At 31.8% G+C, this 27,138-nt stretch overlaps 2 protein-coding genes across 6 annotated transcripts in view; one reads left to right on the plus strand and one right to left on the minus strand.

The window, feature by feature from the left end:
• LOC119635122 (guanylate cyclase soluble subunit beta-1) overlaps window positions 1-10,358 on the plus strand; it is a 116,420-nt gene extending 106,062 nt beyond the window's left edge. Inside the window, 2 exon segments of the mRNA XM_038029713.1 lie at window positions 1,711-2,255; window positions 8,581-10,358. Coding sequence (XP_037885641.1) covers window positions 1,711-2,113 — 403 coding nt within the window. The 3' untranslated portion in view covers window positions 2,114-2,255; window positions 8,581-10,358.
• A 4,227-nt stretch (window positions 10,359-14,585) lies between these two features.
• LOC119634452 (protein mesh) overlaps window positions 14,586-27,138 on the minus strand; it is a 31,706-nt gene continuing 19,153 nt past the window's right edge. The window contains exons 5-17 of one of the 5 annotated variants that reach the window (XM_038028655.1): window positions 26,741-26,878; window positions 24,058-24,226; window positions 22,559-22,816; window positions 22,313-22,475; window positions 22,057-22,230; window positions 20,010-20,132; window positions 19,786-19,944; window positions 18,977-19,721; window positions 18,505-18,923; window positions 18,258-18,445; window positions 17,936-18,181; window positions 17,822-17,866; window positions 16,444-17,764 (exon numbers count right to left, since the gene is read on the minus strand). In XM_038028655.1, the coding sequence (XP_037884583.1) occupies window positions 17,349-17,764; window positions 17,822-17,866; window positions 17,936-18,181; window positions 18,258-18,445; window positions 18,505-18,923; window positions 18,977-19,721; window positions 19,786-19,944; window positions 20,010-20,132; window positions 22,057-22,230; window positions 22,313-22,475; window positions 22,559-22,816; window positions 24,058-24,226; window positions 26,741-26,878 (3,243 nt within the window). In that variant the 3' untranslated portion in view covers window positions 16,444-17,348. Of the gene's footprint in view, window positions 15,800-16,443; window positions 18,182-18,257; window positions 18,446-18,504; window positions 18,924-18,976; window positions 19,722-19,785; window positions 19,945-20,009; window positions 20,133-22,056; window positions 22,231-22,312; window positions 22,476-22,558; window positions 22,817-24,057; window positions 24,227-26,740; window positions 26,879-27,138 lie in introns of those variants that run through there. The other 4 variants (XM_038028654.1, XM_038028653.1, XM_038028656.1 and 1 more) reach the window with 4 other exon arrangements.

A 27,138-nucleotide genomic window follows, 5' to 3' on the forward strand; every position in this document is an offset into this window, starting at 1 on the left:
GAAATCGCTTAACTCTTCACTAACTTTGTCACGCGAAATTCATTGATACTTGTAAATTTATTTGTATCTATGAAAATTCTGTTACTCTTAAAAAGAGCGATTTGAATTATTTCGCTCTCTCTTGCTTCTCTCTTCAAATTCTTAACGTTTGCAACGCTAGTGAGATTTGTATCTCGTATTTACAATATCAAAACTTAAATAATATGATTTAAGTACAGGAAAAGGATGCTCTTTCCGAATACCGCTTATCTCATAAGCAACTTAAGAAAACCATAAATAAAAAAATTCTTTAACTTAGTAGAGACTACATTCAGTTTGGCAATATTTTTTTTTTTTTAATTAGAGTTAATACAAGTGTAAAAGATAAAAAACACAGCTTAAGTGCGTCTTTCACTTGAATAAAAATTTAATTTACACAAACTGTAACTTTTTTCTTTTTTTTTGCACATTAGCAATCCCCTGCCCACACCAATTAACACCTTTTCTGGTCGGCTTTCTTGGTTTTGAAAAATGGCATTTAAAATTAGAGGACTTTCCTTCTCAGGAAAAGAACAAAAATTTGCTGTAAGGATGGATATGTTTCAATTGAATCGCATCCAATTTACATAAATATTCCGATTTGATATAGGTTTTGATAAAAATATTTTATCTGATGTCTACCTCTCTGCTACGTTGCTCTCGACTTATCGAATTTTTCAATTGAAAGATGCTTAATACTGAAAAAATTGATATCTTGAAGTAACATTTACCACAGACATAATAAGCACACACACACAAACCGTCTTAACTCAATGCAGAATATGATGCTGATCAAAAATATATAAAGACTTTATGAGATTTTTCACACTTCCTCCCGGATGGAGCAAAATGAGTACATCTCCCTTCTCACGATGTTGGTTGCACTTGAACACTTATATAGATAAAATTTGATACAAATCGCTCTCTTAAATGTTCGATATAAGCACCATGCTGATCACTTAACTCACAATTAATTTTTTTAGGTTAGGGAGTATTCGCAATTCGACACAAGAAAAAGCAAGGTTTCTTTCAAATGTGAAAAATGTTTTTAAAAATTCTCTTTTCTCCTTTTTTGAAATGAATAATATTTGTTTATATAAGGTAACTGCACATAATATCCAAATCTTAATGTGCACTCAACAAAATTTATATACAAAATGTTTATGAAATTTAAGCCTAAAAATATGTTATAACCTAGAAACCCGTACGTGACTTGCAAGATATGCTTTATAAAATCGCATCAGAATCATTCATAGTAAGAGAATTCCTTTCTCTCCTAATTGCTTCAATTATGGTTAGAATGCATTTACGGTAAATGCATTTATTGTTAGGTGCAAATTAAATTTCAAATTGTGAAATCAAATTTAATGAATTATCCGATTAGCTCAAGTGAAAATGATAAATACAATCATAACATAAGTGACAATTTAGTGTGATATTTGGTTGTATGCAAGCAGAGATGTGCGTATTTGTTAACGTTTAATTATGACTTTGAATATATTTAGGTGTGGATGAGAACATCCTTAGTTACTTGTTCATTTAAATATAATCTCAAGACTTTGTTTACAATCGAAATGAAATAAATGACCATGGTTATCATATATTATAACGTATACACGATAATTTGTATAAGGATACATTATTAACCATGTACGAATGTGTGTACATTTTTTTGTTGTTTTGCATTTACAGATTACTCTGCCAAGAGATCAACCAGGACGATTCATTTCATCTTGAATATCGTGGACCAGTCGTTATGAAAGGCAAACCAACACCAATGGATTGTTGGTTTCTTACACGCAACATCATGGATAGTGGAAGTGTTGCAACAATTGGCGGTGCATGTACTACGGGTATTGTTGATACTATTTTGACACCACAAACGCCTACAGTACCTACAAGTACACAACTATTTCAACAGCAACAACAACAACAACAACAACATCAAATACATCCTATACCAGCTACACGTACAAATGTGGCTCGAACTGAAAGAACGACGTCTACATCTAGTAACACTTCAGTATCCCCTTCGACATCTGCAGGCAACGTAGTCATATCTGAGCAGGCAAATGGCTCTACAACGGAAACATAGAAAATATGCCATAATTCGTCCTGTTGCTGCTGAAATCTACTATAAGTTTCCATTTCAACACATCCATACATATGTATATATATATATGTATATATATATATATATATATATATAGAAGAATGTGGTTTCTATTCATTGAAAGGTAATTTATTAACATGTTCGAATAATGTAAACACTTACATTACAAGGCGACAAATGTGTAGTAGCTATGTTTGAAAGGAAGGCAAACTTAGAAGACTTTGAAGTTTTCTTTTATCGATGAAATGGATAAGTTCTGATAGTTTTTTTAAAGTTTTTAACTCAAGGTTTAATAAGTTGAAAAGAAAAGTACATGAACTTAAACATTTTTAATCTGATTATAAGATTAAAGTTAAGGAACTTATTTCATTCTCTCTTTATTGTCTTTATGCCATTTTTCGCACTGGTATAAATTAAACACGCAACGACATTTTGTGTTTTTTAACAAACGCATACGAAACGAAGAATACGCAAAAAAAAGAAAAAATGCAGTTAATTATAACAATAATGTCAACAGCAAACTTTTTAATGCAGTTATACGCACTCCAGCGAATATTTTAATTTTCTCATCCCTTTAGTAACATTTATAGATAGGCGACATCCAAAGGAAATTTGCCATTTGCGATAATCGGAACAGTGTCATACCGAATCTAAGTGAGAGACTGCATCACTAAAACTTGTAGCGAGTGGTTATCCGATTGCAAGATTTTACAAAAATCTTCACAAAATAAATTTCATTTTCAAAATTTAACGAATTTAAAATTATTATATAGTACACTACTTCTCGTACAGGCGAGTATTAAGTTTGCGTGGATGCGTACAAGGCCCATAGAACCATAGATCTATCTTTTATTATACCGTTTTGTCAGTCCGTCCATGGGTTTTTTTGTTTTACCTACAGGTTGCAATTTTTGAGATACTTTAATGAAATTTGATACACTGAAGTATTTTGACCAGAGGACGAATACTAATCAAAATAGCTATGAATCTGATCAACTTTTCCGACCTCCTCCACATAGAATGTTTTATTTTGCAAATTCATTATATGAATAATTGTATTAAGTGAACTGATGTAGGGTATGTAATGATGCGCCATGACCGACTGTAATGTCACGAAAAGATTATGTATTTAAATGGGAAACAAAGCTAATCAAGTTTGAAAATTTTGCAAAATATTTTTTAGATCCGATGCATATAAAAAGACTGAAAAGATTTAACAATAATTTTTTTTTTTTTTTTTTTTTTTTTTTTAATTTTCGAGGAAAAAAAATAAAAAAATCTTTAAATGCTTATTTATTGAGATTTTCAAAAAAATTGAAAAAAAAATATGAAAAATATATATGTGGACTATGTTGTGTTTATATAAATAATACTATATAGAAGTAAGATAGCGTGCCAGCAAACACCAAATGGGTTCATAAGTTCTTTCTTTCCCTCAAACACAGATTGTACGAAAGATCTATAAGTCTCTAGCTTAGTATACTGAATTTTGACGATTTCTTGGCTTAGTTTTGGTGGTTGCCTTGAAGGGGAATTATAAGAAAATGCAAGTAAGATGTTTTTAACGATTTATCTCCGATATAAAGGCTGCACAGCTTTTTCGTTTTATTTTAATTTTCTCTCTCGACAACTCTTAATGAAAACAAAAAGAGAATAAGAGATTAATTTTATGTTTTTTAAATATTTTTCTCCTTATTTTTGTTTTTAAATCGTAATAGGAAATTGCAAATAAATAAAAGAAAGTTTATTTATTTTTCATTGTTTCGTTTCTTCTAAAAAGACCTTTCCCGCACACTTTCGCTTTTGTACAATAAAAAATTATTTTTATGTACATAAGAATGTTTCAAGGAAAGATGGCCGGCTCTCTATCTTTATAAAATTTCAATTTTATTAAATCACAAAACGTGCATTCTTTTGTTGAGCGTAAAAAAAAATCGAGACTATTTTTCTTCTTTGCTCATGCATTTCAAATTCTAAAGGGACTTACACTTCCTATCCCATAAAGTATGCTATTGCAATGGTTAGATGCATCGAATGACATTGAAAAGGTTTTATGTGATATGAGAAGAGAAAGAGAGAAAAATTGAGAAATTTAATCCCTAAACTTTGGATTGCGATTTTTTGATTATTTCATATTACACGGCCAAATATTTCTTACTTAAACTAAAACAATAAGAATTAGTCATGATAGCGAAATTAACCCTTTTCACAAATTGTTTGTCAATATGCCACGATCCTGATACCTGAGAGTCATACAGTCAAAACGGAATGCCGTATGTTGGATAAGAAGAAGCCAACCGAGGACAATTGCCTTGAGGAATGAATGATATCGTTTCAGAACACTAAATTTGATCATTTTTTTTTTTTTTTTTTTCAATATATATAGTGAGCCAAAATTCATGCGGTAATGCCTTTATAGCATAGTAAGCTTTGTTTATATCTGCCATTTTGCTATCAATAAATTTATTTTTTCCAGCGCTCTTTTTTTTTTTTTTGTATGGCTTATCTTCTTCTTACTATCAACCTACAACAACTTGGTATCATTTATAAAATCTTGGAAATGAATGAAAGCAAGAGTTTTTATTTAGAGAACATTTTCTTAGCATAGTTATATTAAGTCTTTGATACCATCAAAGCTGATATTCATTATTAGACAAAATTCTCCTTCATCGGCACTGGTAAAAATTTGCTGTAATTAATTTATCTAAATATTTTGTGGGATCTTGGATTGTTGCAGGTCCGTCATAACTATCTATCGTTAAATTAGGTATGTGTCTACGTCATTCTAAGGAAACAAAAAAAAAAAAAAAATTCAGTTCTATAAGAAACTATTGCATCTCTGCAAAGTCCAGTACTACGTAGTGTTAAACTTTCTATATAAAAGGCGTCAAAAATCGCGATAAATATCAATTAAATTTTCGAAGTACATTATCGTCATTTCTTAAGACCCGTTGTCAGTGACAAAGTTCCAAGTAGATTAACGACTTTATCCATTTCGCCTCCAGCTAATCTTAAAAAGGGCTCTCAAAGATTTCTTGAACGCTTTAGACCAAACCAAACAAAACACAATGTAGCAATGTCTCCAAAGGTTTGTGCTAATCGTCTAATCGAACCTTACCCGTTACAACCTCCCCGAAAAAGAGAAAAAAATCAATAAGAAAAAGTAGCTAAGCCTACGAAAGAGAACTTCAATAAAATAAGAATGAATAAAATTGAATGCAATAAACTGAAAATGAATGCGTCCGTTATTAACCATATTAAAGTGGCTCTAAATCTTTGTAGGAAAAAATGATCACTTGAATGATTAATTTACAATTTTCTAAATACAGCCAGCAATTTATTGTGATTTCTAAGATAAGTTTATAGAATTTATTAAAATTCCCTACATGTTCAGGTATCGTCTAATGCTCGTTTTTGAATATTCATATCCTGAATGAAAATATTCGCAAAGCTTTTCCTTTCACGCAAATCATCCATCCATTCTTGCTTCTAATATTCCAATCATATAGCTTTAAGGTATTTCTACATCTATTGTACCTAAACGCTATTCATTATCGAAATGTTTGTAATTCTGTTTTCTTTTTTTTATTTTTCTTTTTTCTTCCGCTATCATTTCATTTCTCGTTTTCGAACAAACCTTTTGGCAATTCTTACATCCATGTATCACAATTCATTTACTACATTACACAGATAACTTCATCAGCTATGCGGCATACATGTACGTTACATTCTAACATTTTACCAATCTCTCTCTCTCTCTCTCTCTCTCTCTCTCTCTCTCTCTCTCTCTCTTTCTCTCTCTCTTTCTATCTATCTCCATCTTTCGCTCTATCGTTTATAATGCTATTGTCTTGCATGCAGTTCACTTTGACGTTGAATATTAAATTTGTGTTTGAATTTGCCTGAAGATATTAATAATGTTTCCTATTTTTTTCGCCTTTTTTTTTGCATCTTTAACAACCAAAATGTAAAGCGTTTTGTTATTATTTTAGCGAAAAAATTTCAAACAAGATTATATTCATACATGCTCACTCTTATATCCGTATGTAATTTTGGGGAGCATTTAAACTGTCATATATCTTACTGACTTAGTTAGAATGTATATAACATATATAGAATTTGTTACATCGAAAGCAATAAATTGAATTAGAAAGCGAGAAAAAGATTTATAATGCATTCGCTTTAACAAAAATAATTTACATAACGAATACGAAAAAATAAAAAAGAAAAAAACGATTCATTCTTTCATCAAAATTTCTCAAGATATGTGAGCATAATTTAAGCATAAATCTTAGACAACATGAGGAACAGAGTAAATTTTTTGTGCATCACTTTAAGGAAATTAAAAAAAAAAAAAAAAAAAACTCTAAATTATTTTTTTATAGATACGGATCTCTTTCAAAGTAAATTCAATTTCTATAACGACTTAAATTCGATTTGTCTTCAAAAAAATATCTATTCCTAGAATTGATTAGGTTTTCACTTTCTATAGAAATTTTTCAAAAAAAAAAAGCGAACGCGAGGAGGTCGATATACGTCCCTATATTCATTGAGCATGATTTCTTAGCTATTATTCGTATATTCAGAGAGTTGTGTGACGCATCCTCTTTTGGACTTTTTCGTCCATCTATCCAACGATATCGTATAGATGTACCAAAATTAAAGAAATCAAAATTAATATCAAGCTCTGTCTAAGTACCGCCCTTGGACCTAAAAATAAGAAAAGTTCTTTCAGGCACAAGATGAGAAGTTAAGCTTACATGTCTTCGTTTTCTATGCTCAGAGATTTGTGAATGAATCAATGATGAACACTGTACACTTTCACTCCCCTTGAACAAATAAAGATATCAAAAGTTTATTTATTTTTTTTTTTTTTTTTATTCTAGATTAGAAAATATTTAAACGATATTTTGAATCTTAATATCTACAAAAGTTGTAAAACATGTTGTGTAGCCAATAGGCAGCACTCAGTCAATATTTCCCTACTTGATTAACTTAATTAAGTCTTCGGTCTCTGTTTTTTAAATGCTCAAGATTAAAACAAGCGCTTACGGGCAAACGTTTTAATGGAGAGATGAATGTTGAATGAACGAATCAAAATATGAACAGCTGGCTAGAAAGAGATTAGATACCACATTGGCATTTCTTTAAAAAGAATATAAAAAAAAAAAAAACCTCAACAAGCTTTTTAAATGCAGTGACGTACACGTCCTATTTCCTTTCTAATCTCATTGAAAGGATTCATTGAAATATTTTATTATTGTGCTTTTTTTTTTGTTTTTTTTTTTTTTTTTTTTTTATTAGAAATCATATGCATTGACGTTTTCCTCAAAGAAAGGCAATGAATGCATAGACGTTGGCATTTGAAATTGTTTTACGCAAATTCAATTGCTGCAGGGTTTCATTTCAATTTTTCTTCCATCTCAGTGCACATGCTGTCGTTCATTATTCATGTAAATTAATTTATTAAAATAACAAGAAGAAAATCTTCATTGTGATGCTTTTTTGCGTTCTTATCATCTCAAGTTATTTCTTCGCAACTGTCGTGATCGTATTAATGGAAACGATTTGGATCATTTATAGCCTGAGATGATATTAATATTTGCTGTAAGCCGAGGGCTACTCAAGAAAATATCTTAAATTTATCCATTTTTTTTTTTCATTGTGAGAGTTCTCAGCCAATACAAACACCAACTTACAGCCAAACTATTTATCAGAGCGTGATGAGAAGAAGTGAGCATTACGCGTCTATTTTGCATTGCGGGAAGGTCAGTGGCCGTCAACGTACCATCACAAACTACCGATTCAGTTAGGTCAGTGCTACATCTGCAACTTGTTGCCCACACTGCAGATGGATATTTCAAAATTGGTCAAACAACAGAAGAGTCAAAAAATTCCTTGGGCCACCTCTTAATAACTTTATTGACGCATTTTTCAATATTATCATCAAGCAATGATCGTCCCCAAGTCAATACATCTGGCTACGTTGTCCATTTCGTAGTTCTCAATAAAGTAATTAGACGGCGTGGTAGTGGACCAAGATAGGATAGCTTGTCATAAAAGACTCATAATTTTACTTCACCATAATGCAGATTTATGACCAATCTTTCACCACGTAACTTATCGTATAAGAAGCGCGACTATCGAGTAAGCTAAATCGGGTTCAATTCTCTTCACGGTATGGGTGCAATTCAGGCACACAATTCCCAGTCTGCAGCCACACATTCTATCCCTCTTTTCCCACTACTATCTGTCTGCCCATCACTGAGTTTGCTCATATGCAGAGGACATCCCTCAAATAATAAGTGATAAAAAATAAAATATGAGTATAGGGGAATGTGATTAAATCACTCTCAGTTTAGTCTTTTTGAAAAAATGTTTATTTATCTTTTAAAAAATTTGTTTAAAATTAACTTTTTGTTCTTTTTACTTTCTTTTTCTCTTTGCAGCGTTGACTTTCATCTTTTTTAAATGCAGAATAAAATAAGATAAGCAATCCTTCTACATATATGTACACATAATTTAAGTTAGAAAGATATATTCGTCCAGGGACGAATATCGGATACCCACCACTTTAGCTACTTATAGGAAAATCAAGTACAAGCTTGTTGGCATGCCGATCTACGCTGTACGGACAAATAAATTGCAATAAAAACGAATAATCCTACGGCAGACCATTGGAAGAAGGCGAATTCACTCCCAAGACCCTATAAGTCAAACATCGATCGATTCTGTCATAAGCGGAGTCAAGAGTTTGTGCACTACAAAATAAACAGAAATGGTCGGTAGACGTGGACGAACAAAATTATCGATGATTACTAAGAGTACTACGAAGAAAACTTGACAAAGGATCAAGAACTCGGTAGCGGAATGAGCGAATAATATGGTGAAAGAGCAAAGAAACAAAGCTCCTATCGAATGTATTATTAGTAAAGGAAGGAAACAGTCGAACAGATAGACAACTTACAACAACAACAAGAAAGACATTCATACGCAATATGACAAGAGGCCAGATTACCAATGATTGTGAAGTCATACGGTAGTCAACGCTCAGATAAGCTCAAATAAAACTCATTTAGAATCTCGTATAGTGCAAGTTTCAGCTATGTGACTTTGGTGGATTTTCCTATGAATATTTTTTAGAATTCCAAGCATAATGAATGACTTAATCACTAGACACGAATGTTGCTGTGGTGGATAGAAAAATAATAAAAATAAAAAAATAAGTAAATAAATAAAAAGTAAGCGAACTGCCTTCTCTACGTAACATACTTTTGCGCACTCCACGTACTACATATACATATATATATATATTATATACAAATTTGCCAAGTACTCACAAAATGCTAAATAAAAATGCTACTCAAATGCGATATAAATAGCATTGAATTGTAAACACATTATAACTTCCTAACAAAACAATTACTTCCTGATATTATACTTTTTCTTTTGCGAGCTGTTACGATAAACTCAAGTCTCTCTACTCCATAAATATTTTTTAAAGCATCGTAATATAAAATAATTATAAAATTTTTCTGATCTCTTTTTTTTTTTTTTTCTTTTTGAATTTTTTTAAGAACAATTCTACTGAACCAATATTTATATAAAATTAGTCTCTCAATACAAATGTAAATACCATACGTATAAAAGAAAAAGAAAAGAAAAAACTGATCACATACACACATGCAATGTTGATATCTCCTCCAAGGAGAAATCTCCTCCACTGAAATCTATTCATATTCTCTGAGAACGCTGTATGTTAGCACAAAGAAGAAGATTAACCTCCACATACATATATATATGTATATATATATATATAAATTCTAAAAGACATTTATAAAATATTTTAAAAAATTTAGAAAAGTTTTAAAAAATAGCAAATAGACAGGAAATCCGCATAAAAACATATTCATATTTAAATAAGAACAAGAAATAAACGATAACAAAAGTATAGACCAATGGAACAATTTATTAAGAGAAAATCACATATATATATATATATATATATATATATATATATATAAAATTAATTGAAATTAAAAAAAAAAAAAGAAAAACTCTATGTAACGTAAATCATATGCTGAACTATATATTGCACAACTAAAAAATTTCATCTATAACAACTAAACTAAACTGAAAAAAAAAAGAAAAAATTATGGAAACAAAGGGATGTTAGACCAAAATGCAAAGTACAGAAAATCCTTTAAAAAAAAAAAAAAAAAAAAAAAACATTGAACAAAGAAACAAACATAAAAACATTAAGCATAAAATTTATTATTAAATGTTCAGTTGACATAACTTCGCCTCTCTAACATATATACACCTAAACATCCATTTGCACATACATGTACATAAATGATATTTACATGACTTTAATGAATTAAAAAGAAAAAAAAAAAGAAAAAAAGAAAAACAAACTGTTAAACTGTAACTGAAAATAGCTTTATAGTATATTAAGTCTATATATTTCCAATAAAACCACAAAAATATATGCAAATCTATATTAAAACACATTGAGGTTTACATGTCGATAAGGTAATGCAAGCGATATCTATATTAAATAACCACATATAACTGAGATTTATATATGCAAACACACACACACACACACACACACACACATACACACTTATATATGTACAAAAATACATAAAATAATTGGCAAAAAAAAGCTAATCCACCCGAAAGTCATCACAACAATCATTAGTTAGAGACTCAGATGCACCTAAAAGATACCGATAAACAGAATCCTTTTTCTCTTCTATTGCTTTCCAGTATCATTTCTTTATTTATATTTCTATAAAGAAAAATTGGATAAACAATTTGTTGTTTGTAGCATAAGTTTCTTTCTACTAATTTGTATTCGCCTCTAGGTTTCCGTAGAATCCATAAATGTAACACATCGCGTATAGATGTCAAGGATCATTCCGCATCTGTATGTCATCCTACGAACTTATTGAACTATCTCTTATATAATATTTCTGGAAAGCCATAGAGCAACAGTTTAAAATCTTTGTATAATTTTAAAAGGACATTTGAAAAGAAATTCTACAATGATTATGAAATATCCTTGAAGGAAATCTCTAAGAAAATGAAAAGAAAATCTTTTCCTTATCAGTTAATTGTACAAACTACTACGTTTCCTCATCGTTGGCAAATAAAAACACAATAGGGGGGACGCGACACACCCTTAAACACAACACCACCCTCCACTTATCCATGCGTCAACCTTTCAAAATGATGTGTGATATGGGAAGTGTTTAAAAAAATAATGCGATCCGATTCATTCTTAATAGCATTCGTCCTTGAAGTAAAACATGTCAGTGTAACGAATTTCATTAAAATATCTCAGAAAGTGTGACCTGCCAGTTGAACAAACGAAAAGAAGGCGACTAGGCGGACAGGCAAGCTTAGATCGATTCGGAAAATGATTTTGAATCAATCGGTATAGCAAAAGATGGATCCATCTTCAAGCTCGAAAGTTGCATAATATTTTCAACGAATGGTTTCCATGTAAAGGCATATTTTCTCTGAGAGTTTCAATAAAGGATACGAGATCGAAAAAGATCAACGCGGTCCTGATTTTTTACAGTTACTTTTTATGTTAAAATAATTTCCCTCATAAAACAAAAAAAAATTGCTTTAACGCCGATTAAAGGCTTCCTTCTTATAGGAGCGGCTGTATAGGGGGAAGTTTCAAAAATTCGACTTGATGCCGAAGTACTACTGCTCAGCGATTTTTCTTGCGATATTTTGAGAATTGGTAAATAGTTTTCAATTAACCCGCTTTTTAAAAATAAAGCTTTATATGATGAGTGGTTAAGAGAATCTATTTTCAATAGACTTTGTCCACGGTCCCAAAAACGTTACCGTAGCAAATTTTTACAAAATGATTCAAAAATTTTAACTTGCAGGTTAAACATAAAAATAACTGGGCTATCCTGATGCAGACCGACGGATAGACCTGCCTAAATCGATTCACATGATCATTCTAAGTCATTGTTGCAATTAAAGCAAAATTGTCTTATTTTTTATGCCTTTTTTTATTATGCTTTTATTTTTAATGCTTCTCAATAAATGCATAAATGAATTACGTTCGGTTTCAAGTCTGGTCCGAGCGGATATAATTTTCTCTTTCAATTCTTGTAAATTTCAATCGTACTTCAATTTGTGACGAACAAACGGAGAGATTAGTTGGATGCACACAGAAGCACATCTACCCCGATGTAGAGTATATGGATTAACGGATGAAAAATCGCTTGAAAATGAAAACGAATGAGCAGAGGGAAATACATGGATACACATGAACATGAACGTAAGAAAGAATGTAGAGAAAACAGATCACTGTGGAGGCTCAACGAAAAACAAAAGCAAGAAAGAGTAAAGATCAGCAAGTTGCTTGTTCTTATTTAGTTTAACATGAGGTAAGGTCTCGTTCCTTATGTTCACTTCGCTTAATAAATTATTTGAATAAACATTTAAAGCAAAAGAATTTGAAACATGATTTCATATATATTTCACTGTTGATAGATAAACTTTCTCAGTCTTTGTAAGGTTTCTAATAATCTACCTAAACTTTTACTTTCACTTATTATCAAGCGGCCGTAACTTTTTGCTGTCATATATCCTAAGCAATATAAGCATGAGATCACGTCGCTGAAGATGCCTGAAAGCGAAGGCATTTTATGAGAGAGAAAAAGAAATTGAATAAATTTTTATATGCTTATCATCTATATTCATAGATAGTAAAAATTTATAGCTTAGGTTTTATTTATTATTGTTAAATAATTTCAATTAATTTTTATTTTTTAAATAAAAAAAAAAATATGATAATAAATATGCATTTGGCACCAATCACTGCAATATACATAAAATTATTTATGTTTTCCTTAAAGCGCCCCCACGACTCACAAATGCACGCGTATATACAACAATAGCAAAAAGAAGAACAACCACAAAAAAAAAAACGAGGACAGCTAACAAAATTGATAAATATTTAAACGGATATTGTGTAAAATTTCAATATATATAAATAAATCAAATAAAATCAATATGAATAAACAGAAAATTTAAAAATAAAACGAAAACACATCTATACAAACATGAATAATGTAAAAATAAAAATAAACCAAAAATATATTAAAGTAATAAAGTTATTTAAAAATGAAATTTCAAAATATGTTTTCCATTTATTGCAAGAAGATTTTCTTTTTTTTCAATGGAAGCGACATAGTATTTTAGAGTGGACGATGTAGCGATGAGTAGATAATGAGATTTAGATACGATTCTTTTAAATGCTCTATGCTATGGTATGAAAGCGAAGAATGAAAGGACTAAAAGGGACAGTGTTATTGCACAAAATATTATCTTGAAAGTTGATCTGAAACTCGATAAAATTTATGCAGCTTTACACCGTTTACATCCCCTCTTCCATTGAGTTCACTTTTTGGATTCTTTATTTATTTGTTTTGAGGAAAGGTTTGTTAAAAACATGAAAAACAAATCATCGTTTTTTCGTTTTTTTTTTTTTTTGCAAAATTTACTCGAGTTTAAAAAACAGACGTTTTTCAGGTTTATTTTTGGCTATCAAACTAAAACATATGCAATGGATTTCTGTCCTTATGTAAATTTTTTTTAATGCTGGAGAATCAAAAATAGGCGAACTCAGAATGTTTGACTAATTAAAAATATATACTTCTTCTTAGTATCCACTCTACTACGATCCCATTTTACGATAGAGGATATTGAAACTTCTAAAAGTCTCAAACCATCTTGTATTCCTACAAATAACGAAAAAGTTTACATTAGCATTAAACTAAGTCATACGAACGAAGTTTGGGTAAAGACATTTTATTTTTTTTTAAATTATAGTTAATAAGAAGAATAAATACACTTACTCAATATAAACAAACTAGATCAATAAAAAAAAATCGTGGGTAAAGACATATATAATTTTCATAAAAATTTACACATTAAAAAATCAATTATTTACCTTTCTCCTAGAAGTGTTCATAAGAAAAAAAACTCCCTCTCACGAAATGTGACCCCAAGTGAAGGGGATTCGAATTTTGCTTTATATTCTATAAGTATTTTTAAAAAGTCTGCCAAAGATTGAAATTCCCTCCCTTTATATTAATATAAAGTTATTGTTTTTGCACATTATAGTTTTTCGACCGCAACATATTTTTTGCTCAAGTTTCTATCGTTAATGAAACCGTTTACTATTGAATGTTTGCATATTTATTTTGAAGATTCTATGTGAAAACATAAATTAATATTGAATTTTCTTTAGTTGAAACTCTTTAAACCTTTACTTAAAATGATTCGAAGCAATTTTTTTAATTTTTCTCTCAATAATCGTGGTCACTACTTGGCAATAGATAAATAAAATAATTTCCACTTTTTACACTGAAATTGATAATATTTTTATAAATCCATATCGACGGATCTAAATTTAAAATATTTAAATATTTACAAGACACAAATTTGCAGTAATTCTTGGAAAAACTAGGCTTTCTATTAAACAATAAAAATACGCGAAATTATTTGCAGCTGCTGCGGATTTAGTAAAAATTCACACTAAAGAAATAAGTAAAGCAAGAGAGAGCGAGAGGCATTGCCATATGTGCGTGAGAAAAAAGAATTTATTTGGTTAAGTTTGAAAAAGTTATGAAAAATAATACACAAGAGTAAGTGATATTACCAGAGAGAAATTCAACAATTCGATTTGCTCTCTCTCTCTCTCTCTCATGTTGGATATTTAACGATAGTGTGATTTAAAGAATATCGTATTGCTGAAGAAATCAATTTCTTATTACTCGCCGTAAAGTTTTCTACGGTATTTAGTTGCAAGATTAATTAAAATTTTAATTTTTTTCTACCGAGCATAACTCACTTTTTCTACATTTCAAATTTGTTTTATCTGCTACAAATTCACAGCAATTTATAGTTAATTATTTATACGCAGTGATAATTAGCGGAAATTCCGGCTAACGTAGACTTTAAAGCAATGATTAATTGCGATTTTTAGCTGACTTTTAAACCAAGATGCAAGATAAATGAAAATACGAAAACTAATATGTTCTTCTAGATTAAATTTTGAGCTTATGGTGATGCATGTATGGATGAAAAACGTTCAAGTAGACATATCTACACCAACTATTCTATTTACGGACATTAAATATATATGTATATATATGTCAATGCATATATATATATATATACATTATAGCATCTTCTCCAACGGACATTTCATTGCAAACATTCACAAATCTAGTACAGTCACTGTTGTATGTTGTTGTATATAGTTAGAATAGAATATGTTTTCTCATAATAAATTATGAAAATTTTATAGTTTATAATCAATTTAGAGAAAAGGAAAATATGATTTAGAAATTATATTCAAAAAAAAAAACTTCAATTTATCTTCACAAGCGCATTGGATTACTCATGCGTGAAACGTTTCTTTTGCCACAGCATCAGTATCCTTCAATTAGTTTAATTCTCATCTTTCCGTCTGTTGCTTATCGCCAGCAATTTCTTCTTGTTTAATCTTCTCTTGAATCCAATAATGTGCAGCACATACCACCGACAATAACGTGGGGATTAAAATCAACAAAATTAAACCCAAAGATATACTAGCGATTCTTGCATGATGTTCTTCAGGACCTAAATAAAATAACGAATGAAAAATATTTTCATATGTATACATAGTCTCCTTACAGAGAGAGAGTGTAACTTTAAGATAATTTAAAGGCAAAAATAATCTAATCCTTGAATTCATTAAATAAAAAAAAAAAAAAATGTCTTTAATTTCGAAGCAACACACAATACTTGCACCTAAGCCTAAATATGTATTTATTTATGGTTCACAAATTACAAACTACTGCTTGTAGATGACAATGAATTTCTGGCATTTATTTTTGCGGTCTCAAGTGTATTCAACTGTAAATGATCGATATATTCTCCTAGTTTCTACAAACGCTGGAAATGACATTTGTACGCACGCATGAATGAGTGAGAATATTTTCACATTTACTTTGTATAAAATTATTAGTATTTACTTAAGAAAAGTTCTTTGCAAAGGAAAACAAACAAGTTCTTTAATTTTTCTATTAAATCTGTCTACAATTCTTTAAATGTAATCTTTCAAGTGTATGCCCTATAAATTAAAGCAAATAAAAAAAAGTTAACGACTCGCATCTGAACTAAAAACGGCTCAGACAAGGTGTCTGGGAAATAGTTTGAGAGAAATATCTTCAGCAAATGGATTAAATGAATGCTAGGCAAGGGAAAATTTTTCCGTGACGAATACATTGAAGGGAAAGAATGAGCAGAAAATTTCGAACTGCTGAGAGGTACATTTCTCTAAAAGCCTTGAAAGGCCATTTGCCTTCATTGGCTGGAAATAAATTGAAAAACATTTTTAAAAAAGTCGAGCTTTAAAGTAATATCGCTGGCTACTTGAAATCTAATTATTGGTTGATAACGTATCGCTTTAAGGCCTTCGCACATTTGCGTAAAACACATTACTTAAGATTCGCTACAAAGCTAAACGATTTTCTTACTTAATGAAAGAGAACGGATTATTTGACAAATCTAGCGGATAGTATTACAGTCAAGATAGTTGGATTTCTATGAAAATATTAATGAATTTAATGTTTAGAATCGAACTTGAACACCAACAGTAGTGTTGAAACGAGAAGCAATTGGCATTATGTCAGCTTTATATATTTAGTGAAATTAACAAATAATTACTTATTAGTATTTAATTTAAAAGCCCAAAATTCATTTAAGTGAATGTTATAATCACAAATAATTGACTCAAACAATTAATAAATACTAAAATTGCAAGCTTTTAATTGGAAAATACAAATTTTTTTTTTTTATTGTTTCATTGTACAATTGCATAACACACACATATGAATAATAAACACGTGTGAAAGCAAAAATAATGAAATGATTTAAAGCGAAAAATGTATGCACATGAAATGCGATGAAATCTGTTATTATATTACAAATATATATAAAAAATATTTCCATTTTAAAGTAATTAAAAAGGATTAAAATTGAACGTATAGGAAAATTAAATATTATAACATTGAAGTATGTATGAAGAGAAGAGAATTAATAAAGTCATGGCTATCCTTTTAGTAAACAAAAGATGGGAAATTGCATTACGGTTTAAATCTCGAGTAATGCATTACATGCCTACACGCTAAACTTCTGTAGACTTTTGCACCGAAGGTGTTGGCGAAGCACCATGCGGCGGTGAAGGTAAGCCATTTTCTTGTGATAATGCAGTTACTATGGGCGCGGGACGTGCGTTAGATGTACGATTGAAAAATTGCCCGTTAGCATTTGGTAATACTGCAACACCACCATAACGCGTTTGATTCGGTTGATAACTCATGGAACTGGCCCCACTATTTCGGCTATCGATCGCACTAAATGTAGGACTATATTGCTGCTGTTTTAAACCGTTCGGTAAATCAGTGAAACCGTTCCGTTTATAAGTAGGTGACTGCAAACTTCCCACATCGTCGAGTTCATCTTGTTCGTCAATCGCTGTACCCTCATCTTGTCCCGAGCTTGAATGTAAGGATCGTCTACCAACTTGTTTTGTTTTTTCACCTGTTTTATTAATGTATTCAATATCCTTTGCTAATTTCGAATCTTTATTTCCACTACCTTCCGATGATGTGAAGTCCTCCTCATCGAGATCCCATTTCTTAGCTGGAAAGTCAATTCGGGGTTTGCCCGGTAGTGGTTCATTCGTGTGATATACTTTATCATAAGACCTACTCTTTTTAATAGTTCCCATTTGATCCGTATCGCTGTCATCATCGGGACCGTTACTTATTTGACGTAAATTTGTACGCGACGATGCCCTTGAACGCGGCAAAGACATTTGCCATTGCGGATTTTCCTTAAGCTGTTTCTGACGGAAACGATAAGCCCCACAAACAATGCACAGCATCAATGGCAATATAACAGCTAAAATAATGCCAATTGCTATGAAGGCCACGCGCCTCGTATAATAAACTTCACCTTCAAGTCGAAAATGCATATTAATTACACCTTCACCTCTTTCACTTATTCAAAATATGTACTAAAAAAAACTTACGAAGACATTCCGTATAACCGTGTTCGGGCATATTCCATAAACCATTGGATAGACATTCGCGTCTTTGGTCGCCAATTAAAACGAAACCCTCATTGCATTCGAAGGAAACTTTTGCGCCCGGCATAAAATTGAAACTTAACTTACGACCAAAACGAGGCGTTTCCAAGACGCCGCATGATAAAATACGTCTTCATCAAGTAGACAAATTGTTACCAAAATTGTTTACAATGCTTTAACAATAACTTACTTGGAATTCAAAGTTCTTATGTTTATTATGCTGTCGTAATAATTTTTTGTAAAATGTGCCAAATCTCGATTCAAAGTCATGCCATAATCATAACGGCACTGATAACTTTCTCCGCACAATTCTTCGGCCCGCTCAATATCATAGGATCGATTCGCTGGTAGAAAGTTTTCTGGTTCTGCTTCATAATTTGGCACAAACGATTGATTCGAATAATAACTGGCCGATTTGCCAAATTCTCGCGTAAATAAAGCCGAACCTAAACCAGACAAATCGCGATCGGCCAGCATCCACTTCATCGCCCACTCTTTATGCAATTGTTCGAAATCATTTAGGTTTAAGGTGAGCATTAGACCATTCGGTAAAACAAAATCATCCAGCGGATTAAAACTCCAATTGCCAAACAATCCGGAAGTTTTATTCTAAAAATATGAACATTTTTTTAAACAGCCGGCACTTTTCATATGTCACTTACTATAAAGTGCCAGGGCAAATATGCTCGTCCGGTCATGTAGCCCTCGTTCTCTACAACTTCAACACCTATACCCGAGTCGAACATAACCACAACCTCGCTCTGATTAAGTAGATATGTGGGCGTGTAAACGGTTACGCCATCGAAATGTTGAAATTTTAAACTTTCACGATCAAAGTAAATACGGCGACCATCTGCCAGTACGTCCACTTTGTAACGCCAACGGGCCTCTTTTGGACGTAAGCGAACCTCAATTGTTGTTGTGGTATTGCCGCGCATGGCCAATGCTGTTAGCTGAGTGGCAGCTACTCCACCATGTTGATTAGGCGGCATTTGCTCGAAACGCCCTTGAATTTCGAAACGATGTTCGGCATCAACACTTCGAGCCAACACGAATTCTCCTAAACCATTAAAAGTATATTGCGTTCCATCGAACGTTATAATATGCGGATCGCCGAAGACTCCTGCCACACCCGGAGCCTGATAAGCTACGCAATCTTGTGAGGGACGCCGTTCAAAGCGGAAAGTCTCGCAACCTACAGCTTGTTCTTCTTGCCAAAAACAACACGAATAGAAAGGGCGCATGTCGTGGAACCATGTGGATAAGGTAGGCACCTTGCTTGCCTCATTCCAAGGCATTTTACCTAAATTATGAATTCGTCGTGGACGAGAACCCCACATTTGATCGTATGATAGCATTAAGAAACCGTAACGATCATAACAACACTGTTGCTCAGCACCTTGACCTCTATACAATTAAAAATCAATCATCAGATGAAATGTCTTTGTAGAGAAACGAATTCAAGACCTACGTAGGCGTACCGCTAACTACACAATGTATAGCTCCTTTATGCCTTAAACAAGTCGGATTGGAATCTTTATCACATTCACGATCCGGCCTATAGCGTCCCTTATCGTAAAGCGCATGCTCTAAAGTGCAAGGACACAACGGTAAATCGGCAGCAAAATTTCTAAACAACGTAAGAGAATCAAAAAAAAACGTACAGGAATTTGAGACTGGTTCTCAACAACTTACCTTAAAAACCTATCACTACGTATCCAATTGTCACATAAGGCTCGTGGCCATTTTCGGCCGTATTTACGTTCCCATTGAAATCCAAAGTACCAACCTAAAGGTATTGGCTTCGACCATAATATACTGTAATAAAATCGATAATAAATTGAAACAAACACACCCACGCACGCATAGAATATGACAAAATGGATAGGTTTTAATCATATCGTTAGGCAATCGTCAGCCTTAGGATATTTTAGTTTAATTTCTTTATAAAATTTATGATTTTATTGTTTACTTTCGCATTGCTTCACTACAATGCAAAAGCACGTACAATATGCATGTACTTGAAATTGTGCATCTGGCTGAAAATGAATGAAGGAATCAATTTTAAATTGAATGCAATTGATTGCCAGTCAGATATGTTTACAATAAAATATGCTTGCAGCAGCAATAAAGCATATGCAGCGAAACGTACGCCAGAAAATTTTGTGATTTATTTTGCAGAAAATTACATTTTTTCATTAAGAAGTATGTATTGTAAGTATGTACTAGTAAGAAAGTTATGTTTGCTTTGAAGCCTAACTTCAAATCCACAGTAAAACAACAGATGGTCAGCATTAATTTTACTTGAAAGTTCATGGAATGCTTTTATATAAAGACTTTGGACAATGTCTGCTGGTAATTTCTATTATACGAGATCACTACGTATATGAAAATATACACCGTGAAACAGGAATTTGCCCGTAGATGGCCCTAACATCATGTGAGAAGTAAGCTGTGTTTTTTCATAGCTTGCAGATAGCTTGCAACGTAAAAATACTTTTTCCAACACAGAATATATCGGAGCGCATTTCCTGAGCAACGCTTCACTTCTAATGAAAATACGTCGAGAGCTAATTTGCCTCAAAAGAGCAACAATTTTTTTGGCGGGACGTTTAGAAATTGCCATACAGATGGGAAAAATGAATAACTAATGATAATTTATATATTTCTCCTGTCCGAAAATATGGTATACAACTGCAATTTTATGCGATTAGAACAAATTCAGTACTGCAATTCTATGTGCCAAAAGAAAAATTTATTTTTGGTCTGACATTCGCCAGGAAACTTGACAGGATCGTATTAGACTGAACCATTAATCTGTTCACGTGGCAATTCCTATGATTCCAAGCTTCTTGCTTACATTTTAAGTCCACGCCGACTAAAAATTTGCTTTGAAATACTTGTGCATAACTTCAGCGGTACGAGTTTTCCTCCGTCAGTGACTTTCGCTATTTTGATAACATTAGTGGCACGTTGTACTAAAAATGACTTAATTAGTAAGCAATTTAAAACGTGGTAAAAATAATGATGTTTCAGTCCATACCAAACCATTTTTAATGGCGTTCGATCTCGGGATAAAACACGTCAGTGTACCGGATTTGAAATATTATGATCTGTAGGCTGAAAACCAGACGAATAGACAAGCTTAAGTCCATTCAGAAAGTGATTTTGAAGCGGCCGGTGTAAGAAAAGGAGGTTCTATCGAAAGTCCTTCTGGCAGTTGTACACACTCGCACAAGTTTAATATGCTCTTGTACAACAATTGATTTATTTTCTTGATAATAATTTAAAGCGATGCATGGACTGCGATGCGACAACATCTTAACAGTAAAATGAAATACATTAAAATAATAAAAATAAATTGACCTAAAGAAGATTAATAAAAAAACAACAAAAAAAAAAGAGGAGTTTGCTTATATTTATCCCACATCTTCTCGCTTCGATTCAAGACAGAAACAATATTTTTAATTTTTTTTTTTCTTTCTTCTCTATCCTTCAAAACTGTTTTTTGCTGTTTGTTTAAAGAGAATGATTTCAACAAAATATACATAATTTTAATACCGCTTTAGGATGTTGGATGAACTAAAAGAAAATGTAAATTCAATTTATTGCTAAATTAGACGTAGATCGTTTTAAATAGATAACTTATTGCACTTATGGGCGGCTTTGCATCTTATTTTATAATTTCAATATTATGAATAGTTCATGATTGTTTCATGAAATGAATTAAAAAATTACTTACGGACTTATTTGTAAACCATTATATTGCTGGGGATCAGTTAAATTAATCTGTAGAAAACCGAATTGCAAGTCATTGTTGATATTATTACGATTGGCGTAATTTTGTGGAGCAATAACGTAATGTCCCGTATTCGTTAGGCCTGCTTCAATAACATCAATATACTCCAACTGAGGGCTAAATACAATTAAGCAAAGACATATAACAGAGACATATAATAAAATGCACAAAATTGCAAAAATTTTTATTCGTAACTCACTGTATTGTGGTTTCACGATAACCCCACAACGATATCATAATATTTGCATTTGCATTTGTGGTTAAATTATAAGCATTCCAATTAATGCGTATCTCTTTGGGTGCCTTTCTGTGAACATCATCAGTTTCAAAAAAAATTTTCTCTGCGGCTGCATCGGGAGTTTCTAAGAAGCAACAATTAATTATAAGTAAGATTTCGCATTGTATGAATTAAAAAAAAAAAAAAAAAAAAACATTTAAAACATACCAACAAAGTATTTGCCACGCCATTTGAAGCGTTCATTACCAACGGAAATTTCCAAACGGATATAACCTTCGGCTTTAAGGAACGGCTGAATGCAAATAACACGATTTTTATCCACATAATGACCTAATACATCTTCAGTATCAAAATGGCACATTACACGCACATTACGATCAAAGCAAGGACCAGTGATATTAACTACTGTACCGCCCAGCATGTTGCCTGATTCTGGGGCAAAAGTTAAGGGTAAATGTGAAGCATCTGAAAGTAAAGAAGTGTGAAAAAAAAATAAAGAAAAGAACAACACTGTAATCTCGACGCCTTTAAAATGAGCCCAAACATAATGTAAAGTTAAGTGGGATTTACTTTTATTCTACAAAAAATCTTTGCTGAGTATTTCGAGAGCTATGTAATCGTCTGTATAATACTCAACCTGGTACAGAAGTAATATGAACAGAGCGAATCTTTTTCATTTTGCGTTTTAAAAGTTGTTTTACAAATAAAATCATCCAAATTAATATTTTAAATTGCATATATCTTCTATATACATATATAAGTACATTGTACATATATATATATATATATATTTTTCCATTGTTTGCAAAAACACAAATTAAAATGTAAATCATATTTTTCGACTACAGAAATATAAATAAAACCAAAAAATATTTATTCACTTTAAAGCAGACCTTGGATGCCCTTTACCTCATAGAGTTTCTTAAATGCAAACATATTCCTCTTTCAATTGAAATCATGTATGGTCGAATCAATTAGAAGGCTAGATATGGCATTAAACTTAAGATGAGTAAGCATTGTAGGCATTCTCTTTAATATGCTTCAGCTTTTCAATTACTTTTGAGAAGATTACGCCCATTTTCTATACTTCATCTAAAAACCATGGTCATACATGTGGATTCTTGATTTTTACTTAATAAAGACGACCCAATATCTCACTTTCTTTCCCGTCAGGGCTATCGCTTAGCTCAAGCGATAAGACTCGGATTGTCAAGTCGGTGGTGGTGGGTTCGAATCTCAATGCGATAGACCGTACGTCGCAAATAGCTATATATTTCATATATAATTAGTTGGACTTCTGTATGTTTTTCTTTATATATGTAGTTTAGGTTAACTTGACCTAGTTAGGTTAATGTCTCTCATACTTTAATGCCTATAGCAATGTACACTGTTTGGTGTACATTTGCTTGTTGTTTTTGTGGAAGATATATAATGTCGTAGTTTTAGCACTTGGACTTAAGTTCGCTTTGTTAATATTTTAAGTCTAAAAATATTCTAAACAAAAATTTGTCTTCTTTGAACCTGAAGACTGTAAATGTTACTATGTTTTGATAATCTTCTCTATAATCGCGTAATTTAAGCCCTTTAGCCTTAAGAGTGTTGAAATGAATAAATAAATATCGAGTAAAAAAAGGAAAAACTATGAGCGCGAAGAGGATTGGAGATGTAAACGTTCCAATATAAGATACTATGCTGCCAATACTTACCAATATCCTTGTTGCATGAACCAATTAAGATTCTTTCGTCTATACGGAATATATGGCGACCCGGGAAACCGTTCCCCCAACCGCGGCCAGTCAAGTCACGTACAACCATATCCTGGCTATAAGGTGTATACTCATATGACTGCGTACCGTTGCCAGCGTTAAAACCAACCTGCAATCACAAGTTCATATTAAATGCTCATATGTTAGCCCCATATGTGTGTGGCATATATTCAAAATATAAATTAATGAATATTTTACATCATATCATTTAAAATATTTTCGTTTTTTTTTTTCTTTTTTCTATAACTATTATTTGCAAACACTGTGGTTTTTAAATCCGTTAACAAAACGTTATTAAACTGATTATCAAAGAATAGAAACAGAATAGATTTATCATTTGAAATGCAACATTCAGTAATGTATTCAGCAGAGGTCCTTATGCACTTTGTATTATCGTAAAAATGGGAATCGATCTGGCCAAGAATTCATTGTCTGGGTCTTTTCTTCAATATCTTATGTTGTTGTCGCGCCAACAACATCTAAAATGCATTTACTTGGAACAATACTTGAAAAGCAAGTAAGAATGGTATATTCAGGCAAGACCGGCTATAAGACACCTTATACCACTGTGCATATTACACACTTTGATTCATTTTCGTGATAATACATCAAAAATTCGTAATTTCCCTTTGCCTTCATCATAAAAAACTACAGGCTGGACTTTGTTGCCACTTTTGCTTTGTTTGCTTTTGATGAGAGCCCCTTGGCATGCTTGCATCTAAGTAAAAGACCGATTTTATACTAAATTACTTACACGACCAATTTTCTTCACAGAATATCAGAACTTGGAGACTTATGCCATATAAGAATTAATTTTTCATTAACACCTTTTTATGAGGTGCGTTCCAGAAAATAGACTTACACTGCCATGCTATGCAGATTTACTTTGGCCTGTGGTTGACGGATGTCCGTGATTCGAACAAAGCTTAATATAAATTTCTCAGGGGCTCCCAATTACAGTAAAAATGTTTGTACAAACGCACATACTCTATGTACACATATATATATACAGGTTTATATATTTTTGAGGTATTATTTTTTTTTTTTATTTTTATTTTTTTTTTTGTTTTAATAGTTTTTAAGCAGCAGCTGCTTCACAAACCTCTAACAAAACTACCAAATAAAAAAGCCATCGATTTTTGTTCTTTTGTATGCAATAATTTCTAAATATTTTTGCTATTTATTTGAGTTTTAAAATTGTCATGATATGCACCCAATGGGTTGCAAAACTATCTCACTTAAGTCATAGAAAATTCGAAACTTTAACAAACTTAAATTTTTTTAAATTTTTATTTCAAATGACTAAAGAGAAAAAAAAAAAACCGAACCGCATTGTTTTAATTATATTTTCGCTTTAAATGTAATTAAATGCATACTTAACTGGACGAAAGATACATGTGCGTTTAATGCACATCAGCTTTTGCGAATAATTCACAAAATTTTTGTGGTTTTCATAAAAAAGAAGTGTATATACGTACACATGTTACAATTAAATCATATCTCACAAGACTAAGAGTAATAGGAGGGTATGAAAATAAATGAAAGGAAATGAGACAGATGTCCCAGAATCATGGATGCGCTTAAGCTCTAAGTCGTATACACTAAATTATAAAGTTTAAATTTATAAAGTTTTTAAAAGTAAAGTTCTATGTGTGTGTGTGTGTGTGTGTGTTACACATATAATCTACAATTCCCCAAATCTCTTATCACTCGCTCTATAGAGATAGTGTGTAATGAATGAATTGTCGCGTGAAAGAACTACTGGCCTCAAAAAAATGTCTTTGCAGTGACATCTATTGGTGAAAATGATAAAGTACACAACTGTTACATTGTATCATTTTGATCTTTCTCTTTATAAAATATCAACTTTCCATTTAGTATTATTAAGTTATTCAGTGCATACAGACATTAATCATGGAACGCTCAAAATTACATTTTTGACAACAATGGCCTGGAGAATCAAAGAAGTTCGAAAACAATGCGTTGCAAGACTTGTTTAAGGGAAATCAAGCTCAAACTCTCAAAAAGCTTTCAAACAACTTAGCAGTTAATTCATCAACTACTTCTTGACATTTACATGCGATAGGAAAAATCTAGAAGAAGGAAAAAAGACTACCATACGAATTGACTAAGAATGCCATTACGAAACGTTTCAACATCACGGTTTCATTGCTTGCCCGGCAAAGTTGTTTTCTATGACTGGCTGTCACTTGTCGGCTGCGGGAAACATACACGCAGGAAGAGCGCTTTAGCTTATAATCTATAAATGGCTCTAATTATTGTGTTCACAGACTTGTAGTTCCCACGAATTGGGAAAAAAAGTTTTTGTCCATGACCGAATAGATTGGGACGAACTATTTTCAACATCCATTTATTGTCGTGAACTAAGACTACATACGGCAAGTGCCAGCCTGATTCCGAATTTTCGCGATAACAGACGAACAGTGCTCAAAGTCTTACACTAATCAAATATTTATACATTTCCTATAATCTCTGGCACCTATAATTGCATGTTACAAACAGGGATCTAGTCCTCTCCACCTCCTTCTTCTACACTGTACGTATAATTTTAAAATCAGGCCAAATTGAAGCAAAAAATTCTCTGAAAATGTATTCAACTTACATATGCTGGTACACCGCCTTCACCACGTGTCGTATCACCTCCGGCTTCTGTATGCGATGACCAATTGATGACTCCATAATTGAATATAGCGTAGGTGTAAACTTCATCGGTCGCCAAAACCATTTGAAATGTGTTTGTCTAAAATGAATATAAATATCAATTAATTTAACATATTTGCATATAAATAGGCTCTGTCTACATGTACAATTACATGGTACACACATTGTATTCAAAAATCATATAATTTTTAGGAAAAAAACCAAAAAAATTTGCATTAATTACATGATAATGACAACATTAAACACCAAAATGTTTTTCAAATTATAAACTTTGGCATGAAAATCAATCTCAAATTAATTTGATTCTAATAAAATTTATAATTTATTTGCAAACCTAAT

The sequence above is a fragment of the Glossina fuscipes genome, unplaced genomic scaffold, assembly GCF_014805625.2.
Source record: "Glossina fuscipes isolate IAEA_lab_2018 unplaced genomic scaffold, Yale_Gfus_2 3, whole genome shotgun sequence".
Taxonomy (NCBI): Eukaryota; Metazoa; Arthropoda; class Insecta; order Diptera; family Glossinidae; genus Glossina; species Glossina fuscipes.